This window comes from Macaca mulatta, chromosome 9 (assembly GCF_049350105.2).
Source record: "Macaca mulatta isolate MMU2019108-1 chromosome 9, T2T-MMU8v2.0, whole genome shotgun sequence".
NCBI lineage: Eukaryota > Metazoa > Chordata > Mammalia > Primates > Cercopithecidae > Macaca > Macaca mulatta.
This window is the reverse complement of record NC_133414.1, coordinates 80,483,707-80,504,297: the sequence shown is the minus strand read 5'-3', so window position 1 is coordinate 80,504,297 and position 20,591 is coordinate 80,483,707. Positions and strand designations below refer to the sequence as shown.

The 20,591-nt window shown below is 40.5% G+C and overlaps 1 protein-coding gene across 3 annotated transcripts in view; it reads left to right on the top strand.

Moving 5' to 3' along the window:
* The window catches only part of VPS26A (VPS26, retromer complex component A), a 52,782-nt gene that overhangs the window by 19,548 nt on the left and 12,643 nt on the right, over positions 1–20,591 (top strand). For all 3 annotated transcript variants that reach the window (XM_077945450.1, NM_001257941.1, XM_028853535.2), the window contains 3 exon segments: positions 16,140–16,215; positions 17,327–17,483; positions 18,362–18,526. In XM_077945450.1, coding sequence (XP_077801576.1) covers positions 16,140–16,215; positions 17,327–17,483; positions 18,362–18,526 — 398 coding nt within the window.

Genomic DNA, 20,591 nt, shown 5'->3' with positions numbered 1-20,591 from the left:
GGGTACAGTGGCTCACGCCTGTAATCTCAGCACTTTGGAAGGCCAAGGTGGGTGGATCACGAGGTCAGAAGTTCGAGACCAGTCTGGCCAACATGGTGAAACCCCGTCTCTACTAAAAATACAAAAAGTAGTTGGGCACGGTGGCGCAGGCCTGTAGTCCCAGCTACTCGGGAGGCTGAGGCAGGAGAACTGCTTGAACCTGGGAGGCGGAAGTTGCAGTGAGCCGAGATCACACCACCACGCTCCAACCTGGGTGTCAGAGTGAGACTCCATCTCAAACAAACAAATAATTAGTGGGTTGAAGCTGGCATGGTGGCTCTTGTCTGTAATCCCAGCACTTTGGTAGGTGAGGTGGGAGGATTGCTTGAGCCTAGGAAACCAGCCTGGGCAACAAAGTGAGACCCTGTCAGGCCAGATGCAGCGGTTCATGCTTGTAATCCCAGCACTTTGGGAAGCGGAGGTGGGCAGATCACTTGAGGTCAGGAGTTCGAGACCAGCCTGGCCAACATGATGACACCCGTCTCTACTAAAAATACAAAAATTAGCTAGGCGTGGTGGCGTGCGCCTATAGTCCTAGCTATTTGGGAGGCTGAAACAGGAGAATCACTTGAACCCGGGAGGCAGAGGTTGCAGTGAGCCGAGATGGCATGCCATTGTACTCCAGCCTGGGCGTCAGAGTGAGACTCCATCTCAAACAAACAAACAAAGTGAGACCCTGTCTCAAAAAAACCCCAAAAAACCAAAACCAAAAAAAAGCACACACACAAAAAAAAACCAAAAAGAATTAGTGGGTTATAAAATAAAAATATCAGAATACTAGTTCCAAAAAGATGATTAAATCACCACTTAAAGAAGAATAACAGGAGGCCAGGCACGGTGGCTCACCCTGTAATCCCAGCACTTTGGGAGGCCGAGGCAGGCAGATCACGAGGTCAGGAGATCGAGACCATCCTGGCTAACATGGTGAAACCCCATCTCTACTAAAAATACAAAAAATTAGCCAGGCGTGGTGACGGGCGCCTGTAGGCCCTGCTACTCGGGAGGCTGAGGCAGGAGAATGGTGTGAACCTGGGAGGCGGAGCTTGCAGTGAGCCGAGATTGCGCCACTGCACTCCAGCCTGGGCAACAGAGCTAGACTCCATCTCAAAAAAAAAAGGAGACTAATAGGAGATAAAAAGATTGAAAAGCTAATCAGAAACTACAAGATGGATGATCAGGTACAAAAAGCTCTGGCAAACAGGAAGTATATAGGGCAAATGTTTCTCTCAGAGATTTGAATTTGGGGAAACAAAAGCCAGGTGGCAATAGAAAGAAACGTAGGAATGAGTTAAGACAGAGAATATGAAGCCAAAGTAACTTAAGCTTTTAGTAAACAGAAGCTATGAGTTAGGAAAAGATCTGCAAAGTAGAGAGTGAGAAAGTAAAGGGAGGAAGAACAAGAAGAAAAGGAAAGAAAGCCAAGTCATTTAAAAAAAAAATACTTTTAAGAGCAATTCTAGATTTTCAGAAACATTGAGCAGAAAGTAGAGTTCTATGTACTTCCTTCTTCCTCACCCTAGCCCCACGTGGATTCACTGTTACTAATCTTGCATTAGTGTGATACATTTGTTAAAATTGTTGAACCATGATTACCTTATTATTAACTAAAGTCCATAGTTTACATTAGGGTTTACTCTGTTGTACATTCTCTGGGTTTTGATAAATGCATAATGTCATGTATCCATCATTGTGATATCATATAGAATAGTCTAACCACCCTAAAAATTCCCTGTGTTTCATTCACCTAGTCATGCCGCTCTGGCACCTGCACTACCACCGCCATCCACTGTCTCTGGCAACTACTACTGATCTTTTCTTTTTTTTTTTTTTTTTTTTTTTTTTTTTTTTTGAGATGGAGTCTCGCTCTGTCGCCCAGGCTGGAGTGCAGTGGCCAGATCTCAGCTCCCTGCAAGCTCCGCCTCCCGGGTTCCCGCCATTCTCCTGCCTCAGCCTCCCGAGTAGCTGGGACTACAGGCGCCCGCCACCTCGCCCGGCTAGTTTTTTGTATTTTTTTGTAGAGACGGGGTTTCACCGTGTTCGCCAGGATGGTCTCGATCTCCTGACCTCGTGATCCGCCCGTCTCGGCCTCCCAAAGTGCTGGGATTACAGGCTTGAGCCACCGCGCCCGGCCTGATCTTTTCACTGTCTTTATAATTTTGTCTTTTCTAGAATGTCATGTAGTTGGAATCATATAGAATGTAGCCTTTTTGGTTTGGTTTATTTCATTTAGCAATATTCTTTTAAAGTTTCTCCATATATCTTTGTGACTTGATTGCTCATTTAATTTTAGTGCCAAATCATATTCCATTGTATGGATGTACCAAAGTTTGTTTATCCATTTACCTACTATCTTGGTTGGTTCCAAGTTTTGCTCATTTTTCTATCTAGTTGACTCTTTTTCTCTTACTGATGTGTAGGATTTTTTGTATATTCTTGATAAAGGTCTTTTATATATCTAGTATGGAGCCATTTGTCTATATATGTATTGTAAATATCTTTTACTTTCTGGTTTGACTTTGTAGTCTCTTCATGGTATCATGATAAACAGTCCTTAATTTTAATAACAGTAGGTATTTAATGTTTCATTTTTGTTTATGCTTTTCATATCTAGTTTAAAAAATCTTTGCCTACCCCTTGGACACAAAAATATTCTCCTGTTTTTTTTTTTCTCCTATAAATGTTAATTAATTAATTAATTTATTTATTTTTGAGACGGAGTTTTGCTCTTATTGGTCAGGCTGGAGGGCAGTGGCACAGTCTCGGCTCACTGCAACTTCCACCTGCCGGGTTCAAGCTTTTCTCCTGCCTCAGCCTCCTGAGTAGCTGAGATTACAGGCACCCACCACCACACCCGGCTAATTTTTATATTTTTAGTAGAAACAGGGTTTCACCATATTGACCAGGCTGCTCACGAACTCATTACCTCAGCTGATCCACCCATCTCGGCTTCCCAAAGTTCAGGGATTACAGGCATGAGCCACCACACCTGGCCTAAATTTTATTTTTATACTTCACATTTAGATCCTTGTTTTGCTTGGAATTGGTTTTCAGTTTGTCTGTGGTGGTGACATAGGAGTCAAGTTTATTTTTCTTCTTCTGTATGGATACTAATGAACCCAGGATGTATACTAAAAAAGCCATCCTTTTCCACTGCACTGTCATACCACCTTTGTCATAAATCAGTCTGTGGTGTGAGATAGGTCAAATTTATTTTTCTTCTGTATGGATAGCTAATGAACCCAGGACGTATATTGAAGAAGCCATCCTTTCTCCTGCTGCACTGTAATATACCACCTTTGTCATAAATCAGAGATTGTGTGAACCTGTTCAGAACTTTGTTCTGTTCTGTTGGCCTATTTGTGGCGTGTACTTTTTTCTTTTCTTTTTTTTAATAGCCTCATTGAATTATAATTCACATGCCATAAAATTCACCTATTAGAGTGTATAGTTAGTGATTTTTACTATATTTGCAGAGTTGAGCAACCATTATCAAAACGTAATTCCAGAACATTTTCACTACCCCTAAAAGAAATCCCATACTACTAGCAGTCACTACCTGAGAACCACTAATTTACAAATCTCCTTTCTTTCTTTCTGAATTTGTTGATTCTGGACATTTCATATAAATGGTATGTACTGTGTGACCTTTTGTGTCTGGCTCCTTTTACTTACCATAATGTGTTCAAGGTTCATCATGTCGTAGTATGTACACATACTTCATTCTTTTCTATTTTTATTCATTCATTTTCATTCTTTTTTATTTTTATTCATTCATTTTTTCATTCATTCATTTGAGATGGAGTCTCGCTCTGTCTCCCAGGCTGGAGTGCAGTGGTGCAATATGGGCTCACTGCAGCCTCTGCCTCCTGGGTTCAATCAATTCTCTTGCCTCAGCCTTCGGAGTAGCTGGGATTACAGGCATCTGCCACCGTGCCCAGCTAATTTTTGTATTTTTAGTAGAGGCGGGGTTTCACCATGTTGACGAGGCTGGTCTCAAACTCCTGACCTTGTGATGTGCCTGCCTTGGCCTCCCAAAGTGCTGGGATTACATGCGTGAGCCATTGTGCCTGGTCAACACTTCATTCTTTTTTAAAAAAATTGTGGTCAAATATATATTACATAAAATTTTCCTTGTAACAGTTTTAAAGTATATAATTCAGTGGAATTAATTCCATTGATAATGTTTTGCAACGATAGCTACTATATTTCCAAAATTTTTTCATCACCTCAAAATAGAAACTTTGTACCCATTAGCAGTAGCTCCCCATCTTCCAGCCCCTGGTAACCTCTAATCTACTGTCCGTTTCTATGAATTTGCCTATTTTAGGTATTTTGTATAAGTAGTCATATAACATTTGTCCTTTTGTGCCTGACTTATTTCATTTAGCATGTTTTCAGGGTTCATCCATGTTATGGGATGTATGAGAACATCATTTTTGTTTGTTTGTTTTTGGTGCCAGATAATATTCTAATATATACGTGTGGTATAAGGATATACCACATTTTGTTTATCTACTCATCAGTTGAGGACATTTGGGTTGCTACAGTTTGACCATTATGAGTAATACTGCTATGAACATTCGTGTACAGGTTTTTATGTGAACATATGTTTTAACTTCTGTTTGATCTTAGGAGTAGAATTGCTGGGTCATATGTTAACTTGCTGTTTAATTTTTAGAAGAACCGCCAAATTTTTCCAAAGTAGTTGTACCCTTTCACATTGCCTCCAGCAATATGAGGGTTTTGGTTTTTCCATGTTCTTGGCAACACTTAGTAATGTGTCTATTTTTTATTATAGTCATTTTAGTGGATATAAAGTGGTATCTCATTGTGATTTGCAGTTCCCCAAGGAGTAATCATATTGAACATCTTTTCGTGTGCTTATTGCCATATGTCTGTGTTTTTTGGAGAAAAGTCTGTTCAAAGTTTGACTATTTTTTAAATTGGGTTATTTGTCTTTTTATGGTTGAGTTGTAAGAGTTCTTTATATATTCTGGGTACAAGTCCAGATAAGTGTTTTGCAAATATTTTCTGCCATTCTGAGTTGTCTTTTCACTTTCTTGGTGTCTTTTGCAGTACAAAAGTTTTAAATTTTGATGAAGTCCAATTTATCTATTTTTTTTTCCTTTTGTTGCTTGTACTTTTGGCATTATTTCTGAGAAATCATTGTCTAATCCAAAGGTCATGAAGGTTTGCACCCATGTTCCCTTCTAAGAGTTTTTTAATTGTAGCTTTTACATGTAGTTATTTTATCCAAATGAGTTAATATTTGTGTATGGCATGAGGCAGCAGTTCAGCTTATTCTTTTGCATGTCATTATCCAGTTGTTGCAGCAGTATTTGCTGAAAAGAATATTCCTTCCCCATTGAACTGTCTTGGCATCTCTGTGACTCTTTTTGTTTTGTTTTGTTTTAACAGAGTCTTGCTCTGTTGCCAGGCTGGAGTGCAGTGGTACGATCTCTGCTCACTGAAACCTCCACCTCCTGGGTTCAAGTGATTCTTCTACCTCAGCCCTCCCAAGTAGCTGGGACTACAGTGCATGCCACCATGCCCAGCTAATTTTTGTATTTTTAGTAGAGATGAGGTTTCAACATGTTGGCCAGGATGGTCTCGATCTCTTGAAGCATTCCTTAAGACAACTGGAAATATTTAAATTATCACAAAATAAATAGGGAAAAATTTTGTTTTTGTTTTTAAGACAGTGTCTTGCCCTGTCGCCCAGGCTAGAGTACAGTGGCATGATCATGGTATGCTGCAGCCTCAGTCTCTTGGGCTCAAGCAATCCTCCCACCTCAGCCTCCTGAGTAGTTAGGACCACAGGCACATACATGCCACCACACTTAGTTAATTAAAAACACTTTTTTTTTTTTTTTTTTTTTTTCGTAGAGATGAAGTCTCACCATGTTGCCCAGGCTGGTTTCAAATTCTTGGGCTCAAGTAATCCTCCTGCCTTGGCCTCCTAAAGTGTTGGGATTACTGATGTGAGCCACCATACCCAGCTGGGAACTTTTTAAACGTGATTTACTCAAGTCCTTTTTGTCTTTACTTAGAATATTTACTGCTTTGGTTCATGTCAAGTGATAAATCATCCTTAACCTATTTATGCCTAGTGTTCCATTATTGGAATGTTAAGCTTGTGGGAGTTATTTATATCCTACTGCTCAAAGTCATCACCAAGGTCTGATTTTTCACACATAAAAATTTGCAACCTCCAGCATAAATGGGTTAAGTCTAGCGTGGATCACGAGGTCAGGAGATCAAGATCATCCTGGCTAACACGGTAAAACCCCGTCTCTTCTAAAAATACAAAAAACTAGCCGGGCGTGGTGGTGGGTGCCTGTAGTCGCAGCTACTCAGGAGGCTGAGGCAGGAGAAGGGCATGAACCCGGGAGGCAGAGCTTGCGGTGAGCCGAGATGGCACCACTGCGCTCCAGCCTGGGCGATGGAGCGAGACTCTGTTTCAAAAAAAAAATATATACACACACACACACACACACACACACACACACACACATATATATACACATATACACATATACGTATATATAAATATATATACACACATACATATATACATATATATACAAGCTATATATGTATATAGCTTACCTTATCTCTATAGCTTCTGAGTAATTTTGAGAGTCTTTTTGACTATGTTTAAGTATTGAGGTATAGTTGTTTTTTTGGAATTGTGAGCATTTTTACTAGCGATTTATCTGGGGATTTTTTTTGAGAGGGGTTCATAAGTTACAATTCCTTAACCAGGACATTTTTTAAAAGGCAAAAAACCCTCAAAATATTAAAATTCTTGTTTGTTTACAGTTTTGTTTTTAAGTTTTGATCTTGACTTGCAATCCAAATTTATAATGAAGTACAAAAAGTAAAATTCACTTTGAAGAGAGGACTTTTCTCCTTTAATTTATACAGTTTTGGCCGGGCACAGTGGCTCACGCCTGTAATCCCAGCAGTTTGGGAGGCCAAGGCAGGCGGATCACTTGAGGTCAAGACCAGCCTGGCCAACATGGTGAGACCCCTATCTCTACTAAAAATACAAAAATTAGCTAGGTGTGGTGGTGGACACCAGTAGTCCCAGCTACTGGAGAGGTTGAGGCAGGGGAATCGCTTGAACCTGGGAGGCAGAGTTTGTAGTGAGCCGAGATCGCGCCACTGCATGCATTCCAGCCCGGGCAACAGAGTGAGACTTCGTCTCAAAAAACAAAAACAAAAACAATTTATACAGTTTCCAGACGGCAGCTTTAAGAAGGAATGGTTTTGTTCTTTTTTTAACCCTTTTTTGAGAGAGAGTCTTGCTCGGTTACCCAGGCTGTAGTGTACAATCTCGGCTCACTGCAACCTCCACCTTCTGGGCTCAAGTGATCCTCCCACCTCAGCTTCCTGAGTAGCTTGGACCACAGGCACCTGCCACCATGCCCAGCTAATTTTTATATTTTTTTGTAGAGACAGGGTTTTGCCATTGTGCCCTGGCTGGTCTCGAACTGCTGGACTCAAGAGATTCACATGTCTGGGCCTCCCAAAGTGCTGGGATTACAGGCATGAGCCACCGTGCCCAGCCCCTGTATTGTGTTTTCATATGAAAACTTTGTCAAACTGTTTAGGTATTGCTGAGAATATTTTTCTATAAATATGAAATAGGTTCTGTCACAACAGGCAGAGAACCTCTTACCTTATCTATTTAAGGTAAAGAGATATTTAGTAATTAAGATAGTTGTTAATTATCCCAAAGTGAGATATTATTTTAGAAGTCAATTTTTACTGTTCTCTGCTTTCATTTATAAGACCTTTTTATTTGTTTTTTAGAAATTGAATCTGTGGTAAATAAACTGGCTTGAGGTGCTACTACTATTGACAAGCCACTTACAGTGAACTCTGCATCTATTCCCTGTTGCAAAAGTGAACACAGGTGTATGTTTAGTCCAAAATTATAGTAGTTCATAGTTTAGTTCTTTAAGCAAGGAATATTTTTGTAGCATCTTTCATCAGTATGCATATGGACTATGACAGCAGTTGCAAACTAATCTTGGATTTCCACTGGCAGCAGTTGGAAACTAATTTTGGATAATCACAATATCCAGCAACAATAATATACACATAATTTGGTGTCTGATTTAAAATGAATGTATAAATGGTGTGTAGTACATTGATAGTATATGTTTGTTTTAAACAGTGTAGAATAATATAATTCCTTAAATAAATTTTGAAGATAGCATTATTTGAGACATCTCTAGAATATTGTATACTGAGGCATGAGCTTTGAGACTCGTTTGTTGGAGCAGAGAGTATGTTTTGTATGTAGATTTTTTTTTTTACATTCAGTTTAAACATATATATAGTCTCAAGTATCTGCACACAAATTACTCATTAATAGCAAAGGGAAGAATAACAACTTTAAATTAGAGAAACTTGGTAGATTACCTTAACCAAGTGACCAAAATTAACATCATCAGTATTGGGACAAACTGGCATCGTGTGCTTCCTAATATGATGCATTGAAATAGATACAACTACACTTTTGTGGCCTTCTTTCCAAAAGTGTATAAACTGAGTCTAACTGTGATGAACCATCAGACACACCAAATTGAGGTACAGTGTATAAACTGTCCTGTATTTTTAAAGCAGGGTGAAGAAAGGTGATGATTGAGGAATGTTCTAGATTAAAAAGGATACCTTTTAAAGAGATATGTAATCCTGGACAGGAGAGGAAAAGACTATAAAGTACATTATTGGAGCACATTTTTAAAAAATTCTTTTTTGGCTGGGTGCGGTGGCTCACGCCTGTAATCCCAGCACTTTGGGAGGCTGAGGCAGGTGGATCATGAGGTCAGCAGATTGAGACCATCCTGGCTAACACGGTGAAACCCTGTCTCTACTAAAAATACAAAAAATTAGCTGGGCGTGGTGGTGGGCGCCTGTGGTCCCAGCTACTCGGGAGGCTGAGGCAGGAGAATGGCGTGAACCCGGGAGGCGGAGCTTGCAGTGAGCCGAGGTCACGCCACTGCGCTCCAGCCTGGGTGACAGAGCGAGACTCCGTCTCAAAAAAAAAAAAAATAATTCTTTTTTAAGATGGTGTCTCCTGTCGCCCAGCATGGAGCATAGTGGTGTAATAATGGCTCGCTGCAGCTGTGATCTACTGAGCTCAATTGATCCTCACACCTCAGCCTCCCAAAGTGCTAGGATTACAGGCATGAGCCACTGTGCCTGACCCTATTGGAACAATTGATAGAATTTGAATATAGACCATGGAATGTTAACTTTCTTGGTTTTTGTTGTTGTTGTTGTTTTTTGTTTTGAGATGGAGTCTCCCTGTGTCACCCAGGTGGAGTGCAGTGGCATGATCTCAACTGCAACCTCTGCCTCCCGAGTTGAAGCGATTCTCTAGCCTCAGCTTCCTGAGTAGCTGGAACAGGTGCGTGCCACCACGCCCTGCTAATTTTTGTATGTTGGCCAGGCTGGTCTCTAACTCCTGACCTCAAGTGATCCACCCGCCTTGGCCTCCCAAAGTGCTGGGATTACAGGCGTGAGCCACCGCGCCCGGCAGAGACTGTTTTCTTAGCAAATACATGTGAAATGTTTAGGGGTAATGGAGCATCATATCTCCAACTTACTCTTTGTTGTGGAAAAAAGTATATATATGCTTGCCCATGTCTATATAGAGGGAAGATGATAAAGCAGATGGGGCAGAATATAAAACTTGTGTTGAATCTGGGTAAAGGTTATGTGGGATTTCCTTGTGCTATTCTTGCAAGTTTTTTGCAAGTTTTTGAATTATAAGAAGTTAGAAAAGTATAACTGAATTGGTGTTAAGACTCTTGACATAGGCCGGGCGCAGTGGCTCAAACCTGTAATCCCAGCACTTTGGGAGGCCGAGGTGGGCGGATCACGAGGTCAGGAGATTGAGACCATTCTGGCTAACATGGTGAAACCCCGTCTCTGCTAAAAATATGAAAAATTAGCTGGGCATGGGGGCGGGCACCTGTAGTCCCAGCTACTCTGGAGGGCTGAGGCAGGAGAATGGCGTGAACCCGGGAGGCAGAGTTTGCAGTGAGCCAAGATCGCACCACTGCACTCCAGCCTGGGTGACAGAGTGAGACTCTGTCTCAAAAAAACAGAACAAAACAAAACAAAAAAACAAAAAATTAGCTGGGCATGGTGGCTGGTGCCTGTAATCCCAGCTACTCTGGAGGCTGCAGCAGGTCAATCACTTGAACCGAGGAGGCAAAGATTGCAGTGAGCCGAGATCGCACCAGTGCGCTCCAGCCTGGGCGACAGGGCAAGACTCCGTCTCCAAAAAAAAAAAAAAAAAAAAAAAAAAAGATTCTTGACCCAGCTCACCAGCATAGTTGGTTAACTTTTCTGTGCGTCCTTGCACAATAGCTTTTAAACCAAAATGCTTAATAATTCCTTCAAATTCTGGGATTCTTCAGATTGCAGAAGAGCCTACAATAGGCTTGAAAGCACCTGTGTTTTAACATCAATGGGAGATCAAGGAAAATTTCAGAATTTGCAGTTCAGTGGGAAGATTGAACAACTTTGCATTTCTACTTTTTTTTTTTTTGAGACGGAGTCTCGCTCTGCCACCCAGGCTGAAGTGCAATGGCCGGATCTCAGCTCACTGCAAGCTCCGCCTCCCGGGTTCACGCCATTCTCCTGCCTCAGCCTCCCAAGTAGCTGGGACTACAGGCACCCGCCACCACGCCCGGCTAGTTTTTTGTATTTTGTAGTAGAGACGGGTTTTCACCGTGTTAGCCAGGATGGTCTCGATCTCCTGACCTCGTGATCCGCCCGTCTCGGCCTCCCAAAGTGCTGGGATTACAGGCTTGAGCCACCGTGCCCGGCCATTTCTACTTTAATAGTGTGGTTTCATGATGGTTTTTGAAGAACTGTAAATTTAAAAAATATCAGATAAAGCCATGTTCAAATAAAGTCCTTCTTAAAAACTGCTGCCATATAGATTATTTTCAAAAGTACAATTTTTTCCTATATGCTTTATTGGTACAGATTAGAGGATAGTTCAAATTACTGCTTGGCTTTTGAAATAGCTGAGATTATGCTTGTTTTATTATTTGTGGTTCAAATATAAAATTTTTAATGTTAAGCCTGTTTAAGTACTACTTTTCTTTCTTAAATATTTTTCTGACTTTAATAGTATTTTTTGTCTTTTTTTGTTTTAAAGAAGCCTGGGCAACATAGTAAGTATAAAAAAAATTAGCCAGGCATGGTGGCATGTGCCTGTAGTTTCAGCTATTTGGGAGGCTGAGATGGGAGAATGACTTGAGTCTGGGAGATTGAGGCTGCAGTGAGTGATGATGGTGCCACTGCACAAGACCTGCCTACAAAAAATAAAACAAAACAAAAACTTAAAAACCAGAGAAGAAAACAGTTACCCATAATCAATATTCATTCCAGAAGTAACTGCTGTTAAGGGTATTTTCTTGGGCCGGGCGCAGTGGCTCACACCTGTAATCCCAGCACTTTGGGAGGCTGAGGCAGGCGGATCACGAGGTCAGGAGATTGAGACCATCCTGGCTAACATGGTGAAACCCCGTCTCTACTAAAAATACAAAAAATTAGCCGGGCATTGTGGCGGGCGCCTGTAGTCCCAGCTGCTCGGGAGGCTGAGGCAGGAGAACGGCATGAACCCGGGAAGCGGAGAGGCGGAGCTTGCAGTAAGCCGAGATTGCACCACCACACTCCAGCCTGGGCGACGGAGCGAGACTCCGTATCAAAAAAACAAACAAAAAAAAACAACAAAAAAAACTATTTTCTTCTGTAGTTTGAAAAATATGATCGGCATATACTTGTATACAATTTAACCATGCTTTGTTCACATAACACATCATGCACATCTTCCCACGTCATTAAAAATTCTTTATCATTATTGTTTTTAAACTTTTAATAATATTCCATCATATGGTGTATCACAGTTTGCTTTTTTCTGAGTTATTTTGAAGGCAAGTAACTAACTTATATTGGTTATAAGATAGGGAAGATACAGAAGATGAATATTTTAATCTATGCAGTTTACAGACAGAAGTAATTGGACCTCTTTTTCTTGGTCCTTGATTTCTCTTTTGAGAAACATTAAGAAAAGCTTTTAAAAGTTACATTACCAGCATTCGTTACAGTGAAGAATAAACGGCTGGGCACGGTGGCTCATACCTGTAATCCCAGCACTTTGGGAGGCTGAGGCGGGCGGATCACGAGGTCAGGAGTTCGAGACCATCCTGGCTAACACGGTGAAACCCCGTCTCTACTAAAAATACAAAAAATTACCCATGTGTGGTGGCGGGCACCTGTAGTCCCAGCTACTCGGGAGGCTGAGGCAGGAGAATGGTGTGAACCTGGAAGGTGGAGCTTGCAGCGAGCCGAGATTGTGCCACTGCACACCAGCCTGGGCGACAGAGTGATACTCCGTCTCAAAATAATAATAGTAATAATTATAATTCCTAACCTTAAAAGCAGTGCCTTTTGTCCTGAGTCTGCTACCCACCATAAAAACAGAATGCCTAAAGATTTAAATTCAAGTATGATTCATCTTATATACTTTCCCGCCCCCCACCCCAGAAAGGACTCTGTTGCTTAAGCTGGAGTACAGTGGCACAATCTTAGCTTACTGCAGCCTCAACCTCTTGGGCTCAAATAAATAAACCTGGAAGTATGCTTTTTTGTATGAAAAAGGATCCTACCTGATTCTTAAATGTTGTGTTTTTTTTTTTTTTTGGGAGATAGAGTCTTGCTCTGTTGCCCAGGCTGGAGTGCAGTGGCTCACTGCAACCTCCGCCTCCCGGGTTCAAGTGATTCTCCTGCCTCAGCCTCACAAGTAGCTGGGATTACAGGCATGTGCCACCATGCCCAGCTAATTTTTGTATTTTTAGTAGAGATGGGGTTTCACCCCAGGCTGGTCTGGAACTCCTGACCTCAAGTGATCCACTGTCCTTGGCCTCCCAAAGTGCTAAGATTACAGGCATGAGCCACAGTGCCTGGCCTTTTTTTTTCTTTTTTTGTTTGAGACAAGGTCTTGCCCTATTGTCCAGGCTGGAGTGCAGTGGTGCAATCTTAGCTCATTGCACCTTTGACCTCCTAGGGTCAAGCGCTCCTCCTGCCACAACCTCCCTAGTAGCTGGGACTACAGGCACACGTGCCCCAATGCCCAGCTAATTTTTTTTTTTTTTCAATTTTTAGTAGAGATGGAGTCTCGCTATATTGTCCAAGCTCATCTCGAACTCCTGACCTTAGGCAGTCTTCCTGCCTCTGCCTCCCAAAGTGCTGAAATTATAGGCATGAGCCACCACACCTAGCTTGGAATTTTATTTCTAACATATACAGTTTACAGATATCTTTCTCAAATTGAAAAGTTATAAATTTGACTGGGTATGGTCGCTTGAAACAGGATTGCTTGAGGCCAGGTGTTCGAGACCAGCCTGGGCAATATCTTGAGACTCCACCTGATTCTCTACTTTTTCTTTGCTTTTTCTGATTTCTCTCTTCTTTGAGGGTAAGATTATATTATCAGACTACATACACTTTTCAGTAGTAGCCAGCACAGGGCTGGGTACATTCAATGAGCAAGTGAATACATGAATATACAAAATACAACCAGAACCTTAGAGAATGAGAACCAGGTAGGACTGTAAACACATGCAGAGAAGCACCCATCATAGGGGCAGGCTGGCTTCAAGTCTAGACCCTGGTCATCTCACAGTGAACTAATGGTACTTAAATGGAGTCCTGACTCCCACGCCAAGCAATGTGAAGTTGTATCCTTGACTGTCTCAGGTAATATTTATAGAAGAAGAGTGTTATCAAGAAAGACAATTGAGAAACAACCTATATGACCATATAGGGGATTTAGCAGGTAAATGGTGGTATAGCCAATTTACCATTCTCTCCAAGAATGGTGGAGAATTCTTTGTAGATCTGGCCGGGCGTGGTGGTTCATGCCTGTAATCCCAGCACTTTGGGAGGCCGAGGTGGGTGGGTCACCTGAGGTCAGGAGTTTGACACCAGCCTAACCAACATAATGAAACCCTATCTCTACTAAAAATACAAAGTAGCTGGGCGTGGTGGCACATGCCTGTAATCCCAGCTACTTGGGAGGCTGAGGCAGGAGAATCGCTTGAACTTGGGATATGGAGGTTGCGGTGAGCCAAGATGGTGCCACTGCACTCTAGCCTGGGCAACAAGAGCAAAACTGTCTAAAACAAACAAAAAGAATTCTGGGTAGATCTTAAAGATGAGTTTGTGGCCAGCACAGTGGCACATGGCTATAAGCCCAGCACTTTGGGAGTCCAACGTGGCAGAACTGCTTGAGGCCAGGAATTTGAGACCAGCGTGGGCAATATAGTGAGACCTCATCTTTTTTTTTTTTTTTTTTTTTTTTTTTTTTTTGAGACGGAGTCTCGCTCTGCCGCCCAGGCTGGAGTGCAGTGGCATGATCTCAGCTCACTGCAAGCTCCGCCTCCCGGGTTTACGCCATTCTCCTGCCTCAGCCTCCCGAGTAGCTGGGACTACAGGCGCCCGCCACCTTGCCCGGCTAGTTTTTTGTATTTTTTAGTAGAGACGGGGTTTCACCGGGTTAGCCAGGATGGTCTCGATCTCCTGACCTCGTGATCCGCCCGTCTCGGCCTCCGAAAGTGCTGGGATTACAGGCTTGAGCCACCGCGCCCGGCCGAGACCTCATCTTTACAAAAAAAAATTTTTTTTTTATTTTTTTATTTTTTTGAGGTGGAATCTCGCTCTATCGCCCAGGCTGGAGTGCAGTGGCTGGATCTCAGCTCACTGCAAGCTCCGCCTCCCGGGTTTACGCCATTCTCCTGCCTCAGCCTCCCGAGTAGCTGGGACTGCAGGCACCTGCCACCTCGCCCGGCTAGTTTTTTGTATTTTTTAGTAGAGACAGGGTTTCACCGTGTTAGCCAGGATGGTCTGGATCTCCTGACCTCGTGATCCGCCCGTCTTGGCCTCCCAAAGTGCTGGGATTACAGGCTTGAGCCACCGCGCCCGGCCAAAAAATATTTTTTTAATTAGCCTGCATAGTTATGCATCCCTAGAGTCCCAGCTGTTTGGAGGCTGAGGCAGGAGGATCACTTAACCCTAGGGATTCAAAGCTGTAGTGAGCAATAATCATGCCGCTGTCCTCCAGCCTGGGTGACAGAGTGAGACTCTATCTCTTAAAATGTGTGTGTGTGTATATTTAAGATTTCCACTTGGCAGATATATGAGTTTAGGGATTTTGAGATCATATACTCTACTCCAAAAGTATGTAAGATAATGGCCAGGTGCAGTAGCTCATGCCTGTACTTCTAGCACTTTGGGAGGCTGAGGAAGGAGGATCATTTGAGCCCAAGAGGTTGAGGCTGCAGTAAGCTAAGATTGTGCCACTGCACTCCAGCTTAAGCAACAGAGTCCTTTCTGGGGTAGGGGGTGGGAAAGTATATAAGATGAATCATACTTGAATTTAAATCTTTAGGCATTCTGTTTTTATGGTGGGTAGCAGACTCAGGACAAAAGGCACTGCTTTTAAGGTTAGGAATTATAATAATATATTGGTTACAGAAAACTGGAAGTGATACATCAGTTACAATAAGTATGAAGCTATGATTTGACCCACAAATTTCTGAGCATTGTCCATAATATAGTCCTAGTTGTGTGGATGTTAGTCTTGCTTGATTTAAATGTCCTGGAATTGCATCTGTTTTTAGGTCAGTTCTTGAAATTAGTAATTACCTCACATTAATATGCTTTTATTAGTCATAGAATTATTTGTTTGATCAGAAAATAAGTATGAATAGTTGAAGGCTGTTCCTTTCTTTGAGTCTTTTTATAGTTCTCCAGCTATTAAGGATTCCTTCTTAACAAAGCAGACTTTGTGTTGATGTAAGTAAGAGGTTCACCCATGATTGTGTATAAATAAATTACACCTTCTCTGGTGGTATAACATCATCCTGATTTAGGTATGTGGTGGTGTCTCGAACTTCATAAATGAATACCTGAAGTATTTATATATTGCATTCATCTGAAAGGAAGCTACTAGTAGGCCCACTCAAAGGATTGTTAACATCTCTTATAATTTCATGTTTTGGCAGGTAAACCTAGCCTTTAAGCAACCTGGAAAGAGGCTAGAGCACCAAGGAATTAGAATTGAATTTGTAGGTCAAATTGGTGAGTTTTAAAATAGTATTACTTCTTTTTCTGTGATAACTGAATTTGAAGAGGGTTGGATTTTGCACTGAAATAATTGAATTACAGCTTAGCTTTGTAGAAGGAAGGAATTGATTTTGCATAATAAAAGAGAGGACTTACTTTATAACTATATTAAATTGTGTTTCTTTGACTTGTATGAAATAATTTTATCATTTCATGATATATATGAAACTACCGGCCTTGAAAAATAATTCAAGTAAATTAGTTGACCTGCTGAAATTTTCGTCTGCCTACATTTTTCACCATTCTTATAATTAGCAGCCTCACCTTCATTCTTCATCTTCTAATTACCCATGCCATTTGTCTTCCTGATCTAGTGTGTGCCTGTAGCCAGACTCACCTGTGTCAACACAAAATTCCATGTCAGAAGGAAAGGTGTAGTTTCTTCTTGACTTAGATCAACTTATGTACATTTCCATACATTATTTCAGATACATGCTTTATTTAGTAGGGAGTTAAACTGTATATACATCTTTCTATACTGCAGATTCACAAGAGAAAGGAAAATATGTCTTTATAATACTGTCTACATAACTAGGCTTCAAATTTAGCTAAGTTTCACTGTACATTTTTAAAGTTTCAGAATTGGAATGGGTAGATATTTGTTTATATATCTATTCTGACTGAGAGTGTATTTATATGTCTATTCTGACCGAAAGGCAAGTTGTAGTAATTGATAGTTGGTTTTAGTCTTTTTGTGTTTTGTAATTTTATGAAAGCAATATATTTGCCTAACTAAAGCAAAACAGAATTTTTGCCTTGTCTGGGGGAAGTTCAAATAATTGCTGGTAATGTGTCAAATGGCTTCATATTGGGAGAGCCCCAACTACATCAAAGGAATGAACTCATTTTTAATAGAAATTTTCATTGTGCTATGCCACTTGACACAATCTTTTATGCCTACATGAAGTATAATTATAAAAAGGATAGTGGAATTCAGAGCATAGGTCTAGTTTATTGGAGATATACTCAATAATTCTTTTGGTAAAAATTGCGTTTGAAGTAGACATTTGGGTCTTATTGAAATGGATATTAAATAATTGGTCTTTCTGCCTTTTAAAATTTTTAGAGCTTTTCAATGACAAGAGTAATACTCATGAATTTGTAAACCTAGTGAAAGAACTAGCCTTACCTGGAGAACTGACTCAGAGCAGAAGTTATGATTTTGAATTTATGCAAGTTGAAAAGCCATATGAATCTTACATCGGTGCCAATGTCCGCTTGAGGTATGAATGTGTATTATAAACTGTAAACAGAATCAAAACCAGAAAGTAGTAACTACTGTTGATACCTTATTTGAACCTCTAATTATAGTACTAGATTGGAAGATTTAAGATTTTTTAAAATTCCGTCACATACTTTGGCTAATGCTGATTTGAGGTAATAGAGCGTTCTAACATTATAGAATTAGACAACATTGCTATGAGACATTTCAGTTATACACTTCCCTGGTATGCATTGTCCCTTATGTACTTCATTTGTCATGTAAACTGAATTACCTTCTAAAACCACTAGTTTCCCAGAAAATCTCATTTAGTATATGGTTCAGAAGTAATCTGGAGTACCAGAGAGGCTCTGATACATCTAAAATGACACAAGTAGTGGATGGCAGAACAGGAGTAGGAACCTAGTTTTCTAACCTCTCAATTCAGTGTCCTTTCCCTTCACTGAGTCTGTATGCAGGAAGCCAGGGATGCCTCAGAGTCCAGGGCATTTGAGGATATTAATCTGAATGCATCAGGTCCAAGATCCTGCTTTCTCTGTTTAATTCGGCATTATCTATCTGGAACTGGGTTTGACAACCCAAATTTCAAATAGCAGTTCCTTAAAGAAGTGATCTGGAGAGGTTTCCTCAAGTAGGCTTGATTACAGCCCTCCAAACTCATCTGTAAAGTATTTACACTATTCTTAAAATTGAACTTTGTATTTTTTTTTATGTCGGGGGCATTAAAGAAAATTGGAACTCCTTTGTGAAGTAGTGAAGTAAGTTGATCCCAAAGGAGGTCCAGCAAGGAGAAGGCTTAGTTGCGGTTAATGTTTGCTAATTTAAAACATGAAAATTTATTATAGGTGATTTAACTCATCCTCTCTTTTAACTTTGTAGGTATTTTCTTAAAGTGACAATAGTGAGAAGACTGACAGATTTGGTAAAAGAATATGATCTTATTGTTCACCAGCTTGCCACCTATCCTGATGTTAACAACTCTATTAAGATGGAAGTGGGCATTGAAGATTGTCTACATATAGAATTTGAATATAATAAATCAAAGTAAGAACCTTTCACAGATAAGTTGTTCAGGGAAAATTCAAAAATTAACTTTTCAAGTCTTTGTCAATTGGTCAAAGTAAGGATAGAATTGACTGATGTTAACAGATCAACGGGATCTCTGAGCTAAAATAAATTTTAGGAGTTTGGTCTGGCTTCCACCCAGTAAAGGTGTCTTTTATGTTCTATTGCTGATGAATCTCTGCTTGGCCACTTTGTGTAGAGGATGTCACCATCTCAGAAGGCAGCCAATCCTTCTGAGGATACAGTTTATCTTACTGACTTGACATTACCCCATCCTGGCCATCTCTTTTCACATATTTTCACCTTTACCACTTATATCACTGTTAATGTCCCCTTGTATATCATTCCATGGGGGGAGGGGGAAGGTATATATGTTTATATATGTTGTATTTTTGCAAAACTGGCTCATACTTTGTGTTTAATGCCTTTTTAAACTTTATTATGGGAAATTTCAAGCATATACTAAAATATTTGAACAGTATACTGAGTAATATAATGAATCCTCATGTACCCATTGCCCAGCTCCAACAGTTATCAGTACATAATCTAGTTTATCTGTATTCAGCTCTCATACTCCCCATAGGTTATAGTGAAGCAGATTCCAGACATTTAATTCAACCCATAAAATTTTATATCATTTTATCAAATTATATATCTGGAATATGCTTCACTATAACCTATGGGAAGTTGTATTATTTTATACATGGACTAAGATGTTCTCAGAAACATTACTTATATGAACAAAAGATTGCCATTTAAATGCCCACTGGTATTATAACAGTTAAATAAATTATGGTCCAACCATACTGTGGAATGCTAAAGAAGGGTTAAAAAGATTGAGGCCAGGTGCAGTGGCTCGTGCCTGTAATCCCAGCACTTTGGGAGGCCAAGGTGGGCGGATCGTCTGAGGTCAAGAGTTTGAGACCAGCCTGGCCAACATGGAGAAACCCCGTCTCTACTGAAAATACAAAAAGTAGATGGGTGTCGTGGCGCACACCTATAATCCCAGCTACTCGGGAGGCTGAGGGAGGAGAATTGCTTGAACCTGTGAGGCAGAGGTTGCAGTGTGCTGAGATCGCGTGACTACACTCCAGCCTGGGTGACAGAGCAAGACTCCATCTCAAAAAAAAAAAAAAAAAAAAGGTTGAGACATATGTATTTAGTTCTCCAGAAGCATGTCCATGATATTATTAAGTGAAAAAGTTAGCCATAAAAACCGTGTGTGTAGTACTATTTCATTTCTGTAAAATACTCATGTATTTTGATATAAATAGAAAAGAGTCTGCAATGATATTCTGTTGTTAACAGTGGTTATCTGTAAAGGATGAAATTATGTATTGACTTTGCTTATCTCTTATTTAAATGTTATATGACAAGCTTGTTTTCTGTGTCTATTCAGAAAAAAAGTTTAAAAAAGTTATATATCATTCTAAATATAACAATACTCTAATATCTAAAAATATTAGTAATTTCTTAGTATCTTCATACACCCAGGCAGTATTCACATTTCCCTAATTGGCTCACAGATATCTTTTTTTCACATGCTTTGTTCAAATCAATATCAAAACAAGGGCCACACATTGCGTTTGGTTGTTTGAGCCTTAAATTTTTTAATTTATAGGTTTCCCTTCTGTTTTTTCTTTTTTTATTAAAGTTTGTTTAAGAAATGGATGTACCCTGTATTATCCCCCTCCTACCCCAGTCTTTTGTTACATTATTTTTATTGGTTGTCACTCCCAGGTTTATATCACTGAAAATGTAATACATATGGCCTTCAGAATCTTAAAATTATATTGTTGATGAAATTATCAAATAGTTTAGGACCTGAAACTTACCACTGAAGCTTCCCTTCAGACTGACATAATTTTCACACACACACACACACACACACACACACACACACACACACACACACACACACACATTGTTTGTTTGTTTGAGTTTCGCTCTGTCACCCAGGCTGGACTGCAATGGTGTGATCTCAATTCACTGCATCCGCTGCCTCCTGGTTCCAAGGGATTCTCCTGCCTCAGCCTCCTGAGTA